This window comes from Hemiscyllium ocellatum, chromosome 26 (assembly GCF_020745735.1).
Source record: "Hemiscyllium ocellatum isolate sHemOce1 chromosome 26, sHemOce1.pat.X.cur, whole genome shotgun sequence".
NCBI lineage: Eukaryota > Metazoa > Chordata > Chondrichthyes > Orectolobiformes > Hemiscylliidae > Hemiscyllium > Hemiscyllium ocellatum.
The window spans coordinates 8,464,375-8,477,456 of record NC_083426.1 but is presented as its reverse complement, the minus strand read 5'-3'; the positions used below and the strand labels follow the sequence as shown (position 1 = coordinate 8,477,456).

At 49.6% G+C, this 13,082-nt stretch overlaps 2 protein-coding genes across 5 annotated transcripts in view; one reads left to right on the top strand and one right to left on the bottom strand.

Annotated features, from left to right (window-relative positions):
* Positions 1-1,979, bottom strand: part of rbbp5 (retinoblastoma binding protein 5) — a 37,795-nt gene extending 35,816 nt beyond the window's left edge. For 2 of the 4 annotated variants that reach the window (XM_060845327.1, XM_060845326.1), the window contains exon 1: positions 1,819-1,978. In XM_060845327.1, coding sequence (XP_060701310.1) covers positions 1,819-1,837 — 19 coding nt within the window. In that variant the 5' untranslated portion in view covers positions 1,838-1,978. Of the gene's footprint in view, positions 1-1,818 lie in introns of all 4 variants that reach the window. The other 2 variants (XM_060845325.1, XM_060845324.1) reach the window with 2 other exon arrangements.
* Positions 1,980-11,371: 9,392 nt separating this feature from the next.
* Positions 11,372-13,082, top strand: part of LOC132828322 (uncharacterized) — a 71,142-nt gene continuing 69,431 nt past the window's right edge. The window contains exon 1 of the mRNA XM_060845322.1: positions 11,372-11,566. Coding sequence (XP_060701305.1) covers positions 11,411-11,566 — 156 coding nt within the window. The 5' untranslated portion in view covers positions 11,372-11,410. The remainder of the gene's footprint in view (positions 11,567-13,082) is intronic.

The following is a 13,082-nucleotide window of genomic DNA, read 5'->3' as shown; positions in this document are numbered from 1 at the left end:
CTTGCAAACACCCCTTCTCTCCCTCTCATTAACCCTCCTCTACCTCCAGTTTACCCCTCTCCCTCCTCCCTCCCTCGTTTACACCCCCTCTCCCTCTCATTCCCTCCTCCTCTCCCTCTCGCCCACTCCCCCTCATTCCCTCCTCCTCTCCCTCTCGTCCTCTCCCCCCATCCCCTCTGTTCCCTCCCCCCTCTTCCCCCCGATTATCGTTCCCTCCCCATTCCCTCTCCCCCTCATTCCTCTCCCCGTGGATCCCATTCACTCTCCCTAGTCCCTCTCGCCCTCGTTCCCTCTCCCTCATCCCTCTCGCCCTCGTTCCCTCTCCCTCACCCCTCTCTCCCTCATCTCCTCCCCTCCCTCGTTCCCCCTCCCCTCCCTCGTTCCCCCTCCCCTCCCTCGTTCCCCCCCCCCTCCCTCGTTCCCCCTCCCCTCCCTCGTTCCCCCTCCCCTCCCTCGTTCCCCCTCCCCTCCCTCGTTCCCCCTCCCCTCCCTCGTTCCCCCTCCCCTCCCTCGTTCCCCCTCCCCTCCCCTCGTTCCCCCTCCCCTCCCCTCGTTCCCCCTCCCCTCCCCTCCCTCGTTCCCCCTCCCCTCCCCTCGTTCCCCCTCCCCTCCCCTCGTTCCCCCTCCCCTCCCCTCGTTCCCCCTCCCCTCCCCTCGTTCCCCCTCCCCTCCCCTCGTTCCCCCTCCCCTCCCTCGTTCCCCCTCCCCTCCCTCGTTCCCCCTCCCCTCCCCTCCCTCGTTCCCCCTCCCCTCCCCTCCCTCGTTCCCCCTCCCCTCCCCTCGTTCCCCCTCCCCTCCCCTCGTTCCCCCTCCCCTCCCCTCGTTCCCCCTCCCCTCCCCTCGTTCCCCCTCCCCTCCCTCGTTCCCCCTCCCCTCCCCTCGTTCCCCCTCCCCTCCCTCGTTCCCCCTCCCCTCCCCTCGTTCCCCCTCCCCTCCCTCGTTCCCCCTCCCCTCCCTCGTTCCCCCTCCCCTCCCCTCCCTCGTTCCCCCTCCCCTCCCCTCCCTCGTTCCCCCTCCCCTCCCCTCCCTCGTTCCCCCTCCCCATCCCTCGTTCCCCCTCCCCTCCCCTCCCTCGTTCCCCCTCCCCTCCCTCGTTCCCCCTCCCCTCCCCTCCCTCGTTCCCCCTCCCCTCCCCTCCCTCGTTCCCCCTCCCCTCCCCTCCCTCGTTCCCCCTCCCCTCCCCTCCCTCGTTCCCCCTCCCCTCCCCTCCCTCGTTCCCCCTCCCCATCCCTCGTTCCCCCTCCCCTCCCCTCCCTCGTTCCCCCTCCCCTCCCCTCCCTCGTTCCCCCTCCCCTCCCCTCCCTCGTTCCCCCTCCCCTCCCTCGTTCCCCCTCCCTCGTTCCCCCTCCCTCGTTCCCCCTCCCCTCCCCTCCCTCGTTCCCCCTCCCCTCCCTCGTTCCCCCTCCCCTCCCTCGTTCCCCCTCCCTCACCCCTCTCTCCCTCGTCTCCTCCCCTCCCTCGTTCCCCCTCCCCTCCCTCGTTCCCCCTCCCCTCCCTCGTTCCCCCTCCCCTCCCCTCCCCTCCCTCGTTCCCCCTCCCCTCCCCATCCCTCGTTCCCCCTCCCCCACGTTCCCACCCCCTCGTTCCTCCCCCTCTCTCTCCCCATGTCCCTCGTTCCCCTCCCTCCCTCGTTCCCTCTCCCACTCTCCCCCTCCCCCTCGTTTTCCCCCTCCCCCTTGTTCCTCCCTCTCTTTCCCTCTCCCTCCCCCCTCGTACCCTACCCCTCCCCCCGTTCCCTCCCCCCGTTCCCTCCCGCTCATTCCCTTCCCACTCGTCCCCTCCCCCCCCGTTCCCTTCCCCACATTCCCTCCCCCTTACCCAGCAGCTCCAGGTTCATCCTCTCCCTCTCTCTGGTTTATCCTCCTCCCCCCGGGCTCCGGCTCAAACACCAACCGCCACTTTCCTTCAGGATCCGAGCCCCGGGCGGCCGCCTCCCCCCTCGGTCCGGCGGTGAAAACCCTCCGCCGCTGGCTGGTCCGCCGCTCCCCGGCCGTCCCCCCGGCGCGAAGAGCACTGTCCCCGGTACAAGGTTCCGGCCTCAGCGTCTGTGGAGGGACAGAAACTGAACCACATCTGTCTTACTTTGTTCTATAATGTTCCTGTGATACACCATGAGATGTTTCACAGTCTAAAGGAGCTGGAAGTTGTTGATGTTCTTGTTTATTTTGTTCATTTCATTGATGTCTTTGTGAAAATGTTTAAGGAAGGATTGACAATAAGATCAAAAACATAGGAACTGAATATGGCCATTCAACCCATCCAGTCTGTTCCGCTATTCAATCATGGTTAATCTGTTTCTTAACCCTATCTTCTGCCTTCCACCTATAACACTTGATCCTCTTACTTATCAAGAACTTATCTATCCATGTCTTAAATACACTTAATGACTTGGCCCCCACAGCCTTCTGCAGCAATGGGTTCTACAGCTTAACTGCCATTTGGCTGAAGAAAATTCTTCTCATTTCAATTCCAAAGGGTCATTCCTTTACTCTGAGACTGTGCCCTGGGGGCCTCGTCTCTTCTACTAGTGGAAACATCTCGCCGTCTGCTCTATTCTGGCCTGTCAGTATTCTGTAAGTTTCAATCAGGTTCACCCCTCATCCTTCTGAATTCCATCGTGTACAGACCCAGGGTCCTCAACTGTTCATCATATGTCAAGACCTTCACCCCCAGGATCACTCTTATAACCTCCGCTGGACCCCTCCAAGGCCAGCACATCGTTCCTTAGATGTGGAGCCCAAAACTGCTCACAATAATCCCAATGCAGTATATGTCTGCTTTAGTATTCTGGCCCTCTCAAAATGACTGCTAATATTGTATTTGCCTTCCTAACTGCCAACTGAACCTATGTAAAGTCAAGGAGATTCCAAAATCATGCTAGATCTCCACCCCTATCAACCCTCACTCCATTTGGGAGTCAGTGAGAGAAATAGCCAAGTGGCTGAGAAATAAAAGGACCTGCATTGAAATAGTGCCTTAATCACCAACCCTACAAGGTTGAACTGGAACAACCAGTAATCAATAATCTCCCATCACTGTTGGTGGACAAAGGTAAAGGGGACGTCGAAAATAGAATTTTGTTTAGAAACAAATATATCTTTGAACAATTCAATTTGCTCGCTATAAAAATATTTGGCTGACAAATGAAGTATAAAGAATCATTCAACTGGAAAGGTGCAGAAGCCACAGGGTAGTAGTCATGGGCGATTTCAACTTCCCAAATATTGATTGGAAGCTCTTTAGATCAATTAATTGGACGGGGCGGTGTTTGTGCAGTGTGTCCAGGAAGCTTTGCTAACTCAGTATGTAGATTGTCCGACCAGAGGAGAGGCCATATTGGATTTGGTACTTGGTGATGGGCTTGTTAGTGGGTGAGCATTATGGTGATGGTGACCACAATTCTGTGACTTTCACCTTGGTTATGGAGAGAGATAGGTGCATGCAACAGGGTACGTTTTACAAGTAGGGGAAGAGTAAATACGATGCTGCAAGACAGGATCTGAGGAGCATAAGGTGGGAGCATAGGCTGTCAGGGAAGGATGCCGCTGAAATGTGGAACTTTTTCAATGAACAGATACGATGTGTCCTTGATATGTATGTACCTGTCAGGCAGGAAAGAGATGGTCATGTGAGGGAACCTTGGTTGACGAGGGAGGTTGAATGTCTTGTACGGAGGAAGAAGGAGCTTACATAAGGTTGAGGAAACAAGGTTCAGACAGAGCGTGGGAGGGATACAGGATAGCCAGGAGGGAGCTGAAGAAAGGGATTAGGAGAGCTAAGAGAGGGCATGAAAAATCTTTGGCGGGTAGATCAAGGATAATCCCAAGGCCTTTTATGCGTATGTGAGAAAAATGAGAATGACGAGAACGAGGGTAGGTCCGATCAAGGACAGTAGTGGGAGACTGTGTACTGAGTCGGAAGAGATAGGAGAGGTCTTGAATGAGTACTTTTCTTCAGTATTTACAAATGAGAGGGTCCGTATTGTTGAAGAGGAGAGTATGAATCGGACTGGTAAGCTAGAGGAGATACTTGTTAGGAAGGAAGATGTGTTGGGCATTTTGAAAAACTTGAGGATAGACAAGTCCCCCGGGCCTGACGGGATATATCCTAGGATTATGTGGGAAGCAAGAGAGGAAATTGTGGAGCCGTTGTCAATGATCTTTTCATCTATACTGTCAATGGGGGTGGTACCAGGGGACTGGAGAGTGGCGAATGTTGTGCCCCTGTTCAAAAAAGGGAATAGGGATAACCCCGGGAATTACAGGCCAGTTAGTCTTACTTCTGTGGTAGGCAAAGTAATGGAAAGGGTACTGAGGGATAGGATTTATGAGTATCTGGAAAGACGCTGCTTGATTCAGGACAGCCAGCATGGATTTATGAGGGGTAGGTCTTGCCTTACAAGTCTTGTTGAATTCTTTGAGGAGGTGACCAAGCATGTGGATGAGGGTAGAGCAGTGGACATAGTGTACATGGATTTTAGTAAGGCATTTGATAAGGTTCCCCATGGTAGGCTTATGCGGAAAGTCAGGAGGCATGGGATAGTGGGAAATTTGGCCAGTTGGATAGAGAACTGGCTAACCGGTCGAAGTCAGAGAGTGGTGGTCGATGGTAAATATTCAGCCTGGAGCCCAGTTACAAGTGGAGTTACGTAGGGATCAGTTCTGGTTCCTCTGCTGTTTGTAATTTTTATTAATGACTTGGAAGAGGGAGTCGAAGGATGGGTCAGTAATTTTGCAGATGATACGAAGATTGGTGGAGTTGTGGATAGTGAGGAGGGCTGTTGTCGGCTGCAAAGGGAATTAGATATGATGCAGAGCTGGGCTGAGGAGTGGCAGATGGAGTTCAAGCCTGTCAAGTATGAGGTTGTCCATTTTGGAAGGACAAATAAGAATGCGGAATACAGGGTTAACGGTAGGGTTCTTAGTAAGGTGGAGGAGCAGAGGGATCTTGGGGTTTATGTTCATAGCTCTTTGAAAGTTGCCACTCAGGTGGATAGAGCTTGTAAGAAGGCCTATGGTGTATTAGTGTTCATTAGCAGAGGGATTGAATTCAAGAGTCGTGAGGTGATGTTGCAGCTGTACAGGACCTTGGTAAGGCCACATTTGGAGTACTGTGTGCAGTTCTGGTCGCCTCACTTTAGGAAAGATGTGGAAGCTTTGGAGAGGGTACAGAGGAGATTTACCAGGATGATGCCTGGAATGGAGAATAGGTCATACGAGGATAGGTTGAGAGTGCTAGGCATTTTCTCATTGGAACGGCGAAGGATGAGGGGTGACATGATAGAGGTTTATAAGATGATCAGGGGAATAGATAGAGTAGACAGTCAGAGACTTTTTCCCCGGGTACAACAGAGTCTTACAAGGGGACAAAAATTTAAGGTGAAGGGTGGAAGGTATAGGGGGGATGTCAGGGGTAGGTTCTTTACCAGAGAGTGGTGGGGGCATGGAATGCGCTGCCTGTGGGAGTGGCAGAGTCAGAATCATTGGTGACCTTTAAGCGGCAATTGGATAGGTACATGATAGGTGCTTAAGCTAGGACAAATGTTCGGCACAACATCATGGGCTGTATTGTTCTATGTTCTATAGATTATAAGAAATCTTCTGTCCTTTCCTCTGGTGGGACAGGGTGGCGTTGTTGCAACCTGCAGCAATTAAGGAACCTGCACCTACACAGTCATTCACAGGGAAGTGGCAATGTAATGGTAATATTAGAATCTAACAAGCTGCCACTATTTAAGAAAGGTGGTAAGGAAAAGCCAAGGAATGATAGACTGGTGAGCCCGACATCAGCGGTGGGCAGGTTATTGGAGGGGATCCTGAGGGACAGGATTAACGTGCATTTGGAAAGGCAAGGACTGATTAGGGATAATCAAATGGTATTGTGTATGGGAAATCGTGTCTCACAAACTTGAATGAGTTTTTAAAGGAAGTAACAAAGAAGCGGTGGACATAGTCTATGTGGACTTCAGCTAGGGTTTAACAAGGTTAAACTGGTTAGCAAGGTAGACTGGTTAGCAAGATATGGTAGACTGGTTAGCAAGATTAGATTACATGGAATTGATGGGGAGCGAGCCATGATGTGTGTGTCCTTGTATGTTATGATCTATCTGTACTTCTCATAAAACAAAACTTTTCTCTGTACTGAGATACATGTGACAACAATAACTCAAAATCTCTCATTTTAATATAAAATTGGCTTGAAGGTAGGAGACAGAGTTGTTTTCAGGGCTGGAGGTCTGTGACCAGCAATATGATGCAAGGATTGGTGCTGGGTCCAATGCTTTTTGTCATTTATATAAGTGATTTGGATGTGAATATAGGAGGTATGGTTTGTAAATTTACAGATAACACCAATAATGGTGACATAGTGGACAGCATTAAGGTTATCTCAGAGTACAACGGGATCTTGATCAGATGGGCCAATGGGCCAAGGAGTGGCAGATGAGTTTAATTTAGATAAAGGTGAGCTGATGCATTTTGGAAAGGCAAATCAGGGCAGTACTTATACACTGAATGGTAAGGTCCTGGGGAGTGTTGGTGAACAAAAAGGCCTTGGAGTCCAGGTTCATAGCTCCTTGAAAGTGGAGTTGTAAGTAGATAGGATAGTGAAGAAAGTATTTGGTATGCTTTCCTTTCTTGGTCAGTGCATTGAGCATAGGAGTTTGGAGGTCATTTTGCAGCTGTACAGGATATTGATTAGGCTACTTTTGGAATGCTGTGTTCAATTCTGGTCTCCCTCCTGTAGGAAGGATGTTATGAAACTTGAAAGGGTTCTGGAAAGATTTACAAGGATGTTGCCAGGGTTGGAGGGTTTGAGCTATAGGGAAAGGCTGGGGCTGTTTTCCCTGGAGTGTTGGAGGGTGCAAGGTGACGTTACAGACGTTTATAATATCATGAATGGTGTTTAGGGTGAATAGCCAAGGTCCTTTCCCAAGAGTAGTTGAATTCAAAACGACAGAGCGTACATTTAAGGTCAAAGGGGAAAGATTAAAAAGGTTGTGTTTGTGGCCAGTAGGTGGAGCAATTTGTGAATATGTGCAACCTCAAGTCTATGGCCTTTAAACTCATATTGAACAGTGTGGGTTAGGAATAAGCAATTAGCTCAATGAGTATGGTTAAAAGGCAAATTCTTCATCTTTGGGGCGGCACGGTGGCACAGTGGTTAGCACTGCTGCCTCACAGCACCAGGGACCTGGGTTCAATTCCCGCCTCAGGCGACTGACTGTGTGGAGTTTGCACGTTCTCCCCGTGTCTGCGTGGGTTTCCTCCGGGTGCTCCGGTTTCCTCCCACAGTCCAAAGATGTGTGGGTCAGGTGAATTGGCCATGTTAAATTGCCCGTAGTGTTAAGTAAGGGGTATATGTAGGGGTATGGGTGGGTTGCACTTCGGCGGGTCGGTGTGGACTTGTTGGGCCGAAGGGCCTGTTTCCACACTGTAAGTAATCTAATCTAATCTTTGATGACCCAATTTAATCAAGTCACAGAATGTCTGCAATGCAAAAAGAGAACATTTGGCCCAATGAGTCTGTAGTGATCCTCTAAAGAGCATTCCACTCAGACTCTAACCCTGCATTTCCCATAGCTAAATCCAGCTAGCCTATACTTCATGGACAGGTTAGCATAGCCAATCCCCATAGCCTGCATATCTTTGGACTGTGAGACAAAGCTAGAGCAACCACCAGAAACCCATTGAGAATGTGCAGACTCCTCACTGATAGTTGCCTGAGGCTGGAATTGAACCTGGGTCCCTAGCACTGTGAGACAGCAGTACTAACCACTGAGCCACCATACTCCCCTTAATTGTTTTGTGATTTGTTTTGTTCTTGAGCATCTCCTGAAATTTCGAAAGAGGAACCAAATTTTCTCTCAGTTAACAGCCTCAATGTTGTGACAAATTGCACAAGATTCTTTGTCTTTTCAGGACAAAAAAGCCAATTAACTCATCAGGGAGACTTTGTAGCAAGGACCCATTTGTAAAGTGTCAGTTCACGAATGTGATTAGCTACTGGATTGAGACTCTCCAATCATTCTGTAGTTGACAACAATGTGATATCATTGCCAAACACCAGATGAATGTAAGAAAATTACTTCCTTCCACCCTTGTGCTTTGGATTCTTGATTCACAGAATTTGTTCCTTTTTTGCTCACATTTTACATCCTCCCTAGAATGTTTTATTACATTGTCTTCTATTTGTAGAAGAACTGCAAAGGTGAGTGACAGACCATAAAGGCAGAGAGCTGCAAAAGGGGAGGGGTTTCAGAGGGAGTAGAGAGAGATGTCAAAGAGGGAGACATAGTCAGGAAAGGATGCAGAGTCTGGAAGAGAAGAGAGGGGCCACAAAGTGGAGAACACAGGTTTAAACCTTTCAACAGAGGAATAGTCACTTAACTAGGAACAGGAAAATTGAGGTAATGAATCCCTTGCATATTAATGTGGAGTTTGTCACTTAAAGCTGCAAGAGTTCAGAAGTTACCGTATGGTGAAAAATGCACCGGAGTAGAATATTAAAGAATACTGTTGATGGTATAATTTAATATCAGGCTGTTTTATTTTGTTAAAACTTGCATTTATGTGTTACCACATTTAAAAGCATCATACATACTATGAATTACTTCAGAGGTATTAAAGACAAAATGTAATGGTTTAACTGTGACCCCAGAAAACCTGTTTATGATGATAGCTTTATTGTGTATAGAAATGTGGTGGTTTTCTTTAAAAGCATTTGTTGCTAAATTATACCTGTTGCCTTGTGCCAGTTTAGGTACTGCAATGTCAAGGAATATGTCCTTTCCTTGTGTATTTTGGCTTTAATTTCAATGGGATAGTGACATCATTAGGTGTATTGATTAATTATGGAGTCATAGAGTCGTACAGCACTGAAACAGACTCTTTGGTCCAACTCACCCACACCGACCAGCATCCCAATCTGGCTTGGTCCCATTTGCCTGTATTTTCACATATCCCTCTAAACCCTTCCTATTCCACCCATCAAGATGCCTCTTAAATGTTATAATTGTACCAGGCTCCACCACATCCTCTGGCAGCTCGTTCCATAGCTGCACCACTCCCTCAGGTCCTTTTTAAATCTTTCCCTTCTCAGATTAAACCTCGGTCCTCTAGTTTTGGACTCTCCTGCTCTGGGGAAAAGACCTCGACTATTCACCTTACCCTAAAGAAGGGTTACACTCGAAATGTTGACTTCTCCACCTCCTGATGCTGCCTGACTTGCCGTGTTCTTCCAGCCTCCTGCTTGTCCACCTCGGATTCCAGCAGCTGTAGTTTTTTTTGTGTCTAATTCACTCTATCCATGCCCCTCATGATTTTATAAACCTCTACACGGTCACCCTTCAGCCTCCGACGCTCCAGGGAAAACAGCCCCAGCCTGTTCAGTCTCTCTGTAGTTCAAATTGTCCAATCCTGGCAACTCTGAGTGAGTTTAAATCCACATATATCAACATAGATACAAAAGCTATTGTTACTAAATGGCTGCATCAACAAATGAAGGAGTTGGTGAGACCTGGGTACAGAGCCCGCGAAAACCAAGAAATAGCTCCTGCAAGTCAAAATGTAGCTCCTGAAAAATGTCAAGACGAGCCCTTGGAAACAACAATATACTGAGCGCTAATTTCGACTGATAATTTCCTGATCACTTTTTTCAATGTTAATTAGTGTAACCCCATGGACTGCACCACTCAAGAACACAGTTCACCACGACCTTCTCAAGGGCATTTAGGTTTAGGGAGTAAATGCTGGCCCAACCAGCGATACCCATATGCTGAGAATTCATTTGAAATAAACACCTCGATTAAAAACATTGAAGAATGTCACTGATTCAGCCATCAGTTCTGCAGGTTCCTCCTAAAACATAAGATCCCTCGTTAGAAGCTGTTTGTTGGGATCAGCTGGTGCAGTGGCTGTGTTCATTTCCTTCACATTTGCAGGTCTTAGGGGAAGATCAGCAAGTGAGAAGAGGAGCATGGACGTGCCATTCAAAGGGCCAGCACAGACACAGTGGGCCGAATGGCCTGCCTCCTTGCAGGACAATACTGAATGCTTCGTCTGTGGGCCAGCTTCTTCTCAAACCAGGATCAGAAAATTGGGACAAAAGCAGAGGTTGCTGGAAGAGCTCAGCAGGTCTGGCAGCACCCGTGGAGAGAAATCAGAGTTAATGTTTCGGATTGAGTGACCCTTCCTCAGAACTGATGGTAGCTGGGAAAAAATTGGGTTTTATGCAGAAGATAGGGTGGGGGAAGGAGGTAAGGAGTAATCGGTAGGTGGAGATAGTGCCCAAAGAGAGAGAAGAGCAGTGCACAGACAAAGGAGTGGCTAACGGTCAGCCTCGCTTCTAATGGGGGTTGTTCGTGACTGATAATGGATCATGTGTAAGAGCTGATTGTGTGATAACAAGAACCAAAAAAGAAATTGCTGGAAAAGCTCAGCAGGTCTGGCCGCATCCGTGGAGAGAAATCAGAGTTAGTGTTTCGGGTCGAGTGACCATACCATGTGATAACAAGTCCTGGTGTGTGGGGGTTGGGGTGAGGACATGGGAAATTATTTACCTCGATATTGAGTCCAGAAGGCTGTTGAATTCTAGCTTTGTAGAAAGCTGGGTACTGGAGCTTTACCTGAAGGTAAACCTCATATTGCTGGAAGTTTTAAATACAGTGATCCTAAACACACAGCGTCCTTACTGCTGATGTAGGATGTTACCACGACTATTCATTTTGCATGTTTAACAGCAACATCAAGCAATAAGAAAAGCTTAAATAAAAATAGAAATTGCTGGAGAAACTCAGCAAGTCTGACAGCATCTGTGGAGAGAGAAAAACAGAGTTAAAGTTTTGAGTCCATTGTCCAGTCCGGGGTCTGAAGAAGACTCCAAACATTAACTGTCTGTCTCTCTCTATGGATGCTGCCAGATCTGTTGAGTTTCTCCAGCAATTTCTGTTTTCATAATTGATTTTGGAGATGAATTGAACACATCAGGTGTTTCCACACATTCCTGTTTTATAAAAACAGAGATTCTCGAGTTTCTGAAAAAGGGTCACTGAACACGAAACGTTAACTCAGTTTCTCTTTGTACAGATGCTGCCAGACCTGCTGAGTTTCTCCAGCAATTTTTCTGCTCTTTTTGTCTTCAGATTTCGGGATATCATATTCCAATGTCAACATGTGGTGAAAAAATATCGCAAACCCCAGTAACAAAAATCTCTTGGCAGTCACACGCCTATGAATTGGGCGGATTGAAGTTTTTTTTTGTATCCAAAACCCTCAGACAATGTGGATAAACAGGATTGCAGATCAAGTTTCAGTACAGTGCAGGTTACTGTCTCCCTGTGCAACATTACAGACTCCAGATTTTACTCCTTGTTGATTGCTCCTTGCCCTTGACTGGGTTGCAATTCAGACAAATGGACTGTAGGATTCCTGGTAGTATCCCGGGATGGTGTTTCCGGCTGGCGGTTGCATCACTAGTTGCTCTGGGACTTGCAGACAGCAGCAGATATGAAACCCTGGCACTTTCCAATAGGACTGTCGGGAGTTGCACTGAGGACTGTTCACAGAAGGTAAGGTCTGTCCTCTCTTGTGAGATGGGGTGTTGGGGAGGGGTTGCTGGGGGAATCCCTCTGAATAAATATGTAGGACATTGCCATGCTGCAAATGTGTTGCTGGTCAAAGCACAGCAGGCCAGGCAGCATCTCAGGAATAGAGAATTCGACGTTTCGAGCATAAGCCCTTCATCAGGAATGAGAGAGAGTAGCCAAGCAGGCTAAGATAAAAGGTAGGGAGGAGGGACTTGGGGGAGGGGCGATGGAGGTGGGATAGGTGGAAGGAGGTCAAGGTGAGGGTGATAGGCCGGAGTGGGGTGGGGGCGGAGAGGTCAGGAAGAGGATTGCAGGTTAGGAGGGCGGTGCTGAGTTGAGGGAACCGACTGAGACAAGGTGGGGGGAGGGGAAATGAGGAAACTGGAGAAATCTGAATTCATACCTTGTGGTTGGAGGGTTCCCAGGCGGAAGATGAGGCCCTCCTCCTCCAGCCGTCGTGTTGTTATGTTCTGCCGGTGGAGGAGTCCAAGGACCTGCATGTCCTCGGTGGAGTGGGAGGGAGAGTTAAAGTGTTGAGCCACGGGGTGATTGGGTTGGTTGGTCCGGGCGGCCCAGAGGTGTTCTCTGAAGCGTTCCGCAAGTAAGCGGCCTGTCTCACCAATATAAAGGAGGCCACATCGGGTGCAGCGGATGCAATAGATGATGTGTGTGGAGGTACAGGTGAACTTGTGGCGGATATGGAAGGATCCCTTGGGGCCTTGGAGGGAAGTGAGTGTGGAGGTGTGGGCGCAAGTTTAACATTTCCTGCGGTTGCAGGGGAAGGTGCCGGGGGTGGAGTTTGGGTTGGTGGGGTGTGTGGATCTGACGAGGGAGTCACGAAGGGAGTGGTCCTTGCGGAACGCTGATAGGGGAGGGGAGGGAAATATATCCTTGGTGGTGGGGTCCGTTTGGAGGTGGCGGAAATGGCGGCGGATGATACGTTGTATGCGGAGGTTGGTGGGATGGTAGGTGAGAACCAGTGGGGTTCTGTCTTGGTGGCGGTTGGAGGAGCGGGGCTCAAGGGCGGAGGAGCGGGAAGTGGAGGAGATGCGGTGGAGGGCATCGTCGATCACGTCTGGGGGGAATCTGCGGTCCTTGAAGACGTGATCGACGATGCCCTCCACCGCATCTCTTCCACTTCCCGCTCCTCCGCCCTTGAGCCCCGCTCCTCCAACCGCCACCAAGACAGAACCCCACTGGTTCTCACCTACCATCCCACCAACCTCCGCATACAACGTATCATCCGCCGCCATTTCCGCCACCTCCAAACGGACCCCACCACCAAGGATATATTTCCCTCCCCTCCCCTATCAGCGTTCCGCAAGGACCACTCCCTTCGTGACTCCCTCGTCAGATCCACACCCCCCACCAACCCAACCTCCACCCCCGGCACCTTCCCCTGCAACCGCAGGAAATGTAAAACTTGCGCCCACACCTCCACACTCACTTCCCTCCAAGGCCCCAAGGGATCCTTCCATATCCGCCACAAGTTCACCTG